This window comes from Pygoscelis adeliae, unplaced genomic scaffold (assembly GCF_000699105.1).
Source record: "Pygoscelis adeliae isolate BGI_AS28 unplaced genomic scaffold, ASM69910v1 Scaffold161, whole genome shotgun sequence".
Taxonomy (NCBI): Eukaryota; Metazoa; Chordata; class Aves; order Sphenisciformes; family Spheniscidae; genus Pygoscelis; species Pygoscelis adeliae.
The window spans coordinates 39,705-42,942 of NW_008824061.1; the positions used below are offsets into that span (position 1 = coordinate 39,705).

The following is a 3,238-nucleotide window of genomic DNA, read 5'->3' on the forward strand; positions in this document are numbered from 1 at the left end:
GGCGGCGCGCTCCCTCCCGCGCTCCCCGCGCTGCCTGGCAGCCCGCCACCGCGCCGGGGGTTCGCTCCTTTCTCACGACCTCTCAGGTTCCTGAGCTCATCTGGGAGCTATTCATTTCCTGCCAGAAAACAGCCTTGCCTGCTAAAAAAACCACCTTGGCCGCAGAGCGGCCCAGGGCTTGGTACGAGGGCTCTCCCGGCTTAAATCATAAAGCTCCGGCTGTCTGGCTGGAATCAAAGGCAGGGCGGGCGCGGGGGCCCGTGCCATATGGTAGCACTTAAGAGCCAAGGAGGAAGCGAGGAGGGGTTTTTGCACCGCTTGCGAGGAGTGTGGGAAAAGTTAATTGACTTTAATGACAGGTTTCCCGGGACGGCAGCAGCGGCCCAGGGAAGGGAGCTGCAGGGATACGAGGGGCAGCCAGGGATGTAAGCCCCGTGCTGGGTGGGGAGCATGGCAGAGTGCTGGGGGAGGCAGGCGAAGCCCCCTGCCTGCAGACCCCCGTGCAGGTGCGCTGCAGGCAGGGGTAGAACGCTGCTCCCTCTAGCTCAGCGCTCTCCAGGCTGCAAATGCATGCACCGGGTTGTGGCAAACTGCTTACAAACCCAAAAGCGGTAATCTGGGGGGGACAGACCTGGCTCCAGCCCTCCCCAGGGTCCTCTCTGCTGGCGGGCAGGGCTCAGCAGGGTGTCCAGAGAAGCCAACAGGAGCTCCATCCTGTCCGGCAGCACTGAGTCCAGTCCCTTTTCCTACCTCTCCTGCACAGCCCCGTGCAGGGTCACTGCCAAACGAGAGGCCACCATCCAGCAGCTCAGCCCTGTCCCTTCCCTGGCACTCCCCCTCCCTCTCTTACCCTTCCCTGCTTATCCCACACCACCAGTTTGAAGGCACTTGCTGCACCTGAAGGGCAACTTCTGCACATAATGATCCATGGACCCACAGCCTGCATTTGTCATCCCAATTTGTCACGGGCTCAGTGAATTGGCATCAAGAGCGCGGCTCCTGGGAATTGCTCTGATCCCTTCAAAGCTCACAAACTCAAGCAGATCTCTCATGTCAACAGGCTGTGGGATAGAGTAAACACAGAAAGCTTTGGAGAAACCGGTCCAAGCATGGCATATCTGCTTTATACTAGGCTATTTAAACTCCATTAGCAAATAGGTTCGTCTTGTCTTTCACTCCTGGATCTGCTACGTGTTCTCCATTAGCCTACAGCAAAGTCTTTTTTTCTAATGCGCTTTCCAAACCAACTGCTTCAGCAGAAAAGGAAGACTCTGCTAAGCTGGAACAGCCTCAGCTCTTACAGGTGATGCGTTACCGGTCTGCATCAGCTCCACGCAGGCCAACCAGCAGCAGGAGTTGGTCTGATGCGATTCCCAGACAGACAGGTCCTGCGAGTGCTTCTCTGAACACAAGGTGGGCTCAGTCCTGCCCTCGGTACCTCCAGCACAGAAAGGTCACACTACGGCTGGTGGAAGGGAAGGCAGGCTCAGCGCCTGTACGGCTACACACCTGCCTAGGGACAGCAAATCCAATATTCCCAAGCCTGGCACACAAAACCTGGCTGCAAGATGCCACCGTGAGGGTGGCAATGCAGGCAGGGCAGCAAGGTGTTGGGAGGCAGAGAAGGATCAGCCCCTGCAGCCCCTTTTAAAAGAGAGGTGCCACTGGCCCCAACCTCATCAGCACACCCTGCAGAGAGATCCCAGACACTCCCACCCCCCTCCAAAATCCATCCCAAGAAGTATTTTCAGATCAGGAAGACGTGTTTGTATACAGGGAGAAGGGGGGATAAGCCAGGGAGGGATTCAAACCCCAGCAGGTTTAATCTGTCTGGTCTCACACTCTCCCCGGCTTTCATTTCCCCAGCACCTGGATACAGTCAAGCACCTGGCTGATCCAGCCAAAATCCAACAAGCTTTTGCAGGAGGATTTGGAAGAAATCCCCAGTGGATCCTGGCACATTTTAAAGCTGTCCGCTCCGAGTTAGGACTTGTTAAGAAGGGCAATGCAAGCTGTAACCCGAGACTGCTGCTCACCTCTATCTAGGGCTTGCATCTTGCCTGGAAATGGGGCATCCCCAAGTCAAAGGGGTCAGTTACCACTCACAGTTACAGAGATAGTCCACACAGCCCCACATCACTCCCCCAGACACATGTTTTCCATATAATAGCAGAGGAAATGCCCAACTCTATCAAAAACACATGCAGAGCATTAATCATCAAGCAGAGCCTGGCTGGTGCTCAGGGCTGGGAACAGCTCTGTGCTTTTAAGTCCAGGTGGAGGTGATGCCCAGCGCCTGCTGCAGCCTGTCAGCCAGGAGACAGGAGCACTCGTGTCAGGCTTGTCCTGCGGAGAGCCGGTGTTTTTGTAACACGAGAAGCTGGCAGGCACTGCTCTCTAAATCAACTGCCTGAAGTCATTTGCGATTTACACCACGGCCCGGGAGCAGGCCCCTCCGGGCCCAGGGCAGGAGGCTCACCCAGGCAGCCTAGACTGGGAGCTGGGCTGTCAGGCTCTGTGCCGAATCCATCTCGCTTTACCTGGGCTACTCCACTCCATCAGCCCGAGGAGCCAGGAACAGAGCAGAGGTGCCTCCCTCAGCGCATTCACCAGCTCTGCAAACATAAGCTCTTTTTAACAAGTCTGATCAGTTGAGCTGCTCCCAAGGAAGCAGTAATTACATCTGCCCCGGGGCAGGGAAGAGGGGACAGAGGGTCTGAGTGACAGCTCCAGCCTGGAGAGCAGGACAGGGCAGCCCTGGAGCAGCAGCATCCACAGGCAGCCAGGAGCAAGCCAGGAGCTGCGCTCCTTCCTATGCACACACACCAGCAGTCCAACTTATCTCCAAAGGCCTTCCAAAATGGAAGGGACACTTTTATTTTAAGAGCATTCAAAGAAAAAAAAAAAAAAACCCCGATCTTTGGTGTCACATAAGGAAGGGGAGGGAAGGGACAAAAAAGATCTCGTGTAAAACACGAAACACTGTCAAGGGAGTGCTATGGTACAAAGGCACAATCCAATATGAACATATAACCTATGTACAGCCGTGCCAGCAGCACGGGGTGTAGTGCTCAAGTCCAGTCCGGTGCCTGCCACCCTCACCAGGGTCTCCAGACCGAGTCGGCTGTGCCAGGTGGCGGGCCAGGCGGCGAGGCAGCAGTGGCAGCCGTGGGTGGGCCGCCCTACAGGGGCAGGACAGCCACCCCCGGGGGGAAGGGGGGGCCGGGGGGGGGGGGGG

The 3,238-nt window shown here is 56.7% G+C and overlaps 1 protein-coding gene and 1 long non-coding RNA gene across 2 annotated transcripts in view; both read right to left on the reverse strand.

Annotated features, from left to right (window-relative positions):
- Positions 1 to 1,102: 1,102 nt before the first annotated feature.
- Positions 1,103 to 2,469, reverse strand: LOC103925374. Its single transcript, XR_664031.1, has 2 exons — positions 2,037 to 2,469; positions 1,103 to 1,513 (listed from the first exon to the last, which is right to left on the reverse strand). It is a non-coding gene; the product is annotated as an uncharacterized LOC103925374 (long non-coding RNA).
- Positions 2,470 to 2,622: 153 nt separating this feature from the next.
- HES1 (hes family bHLH transcription factor 1) overlaps positions 2,623 to 3,238 on the reverse strand; it is a 13,435-nt gene continuing 12,819 nt past the window's right edge. The window contains 1 exon segment of the mRNA XM_009334101.1: positions 2,623 to 3,227. Coding sequence (XP_009332376.1) covers positions 3,099 to 3,227 — 129 coding nt within the window. The 3' untranslated portion in view covers positions 2,623 to 3,098.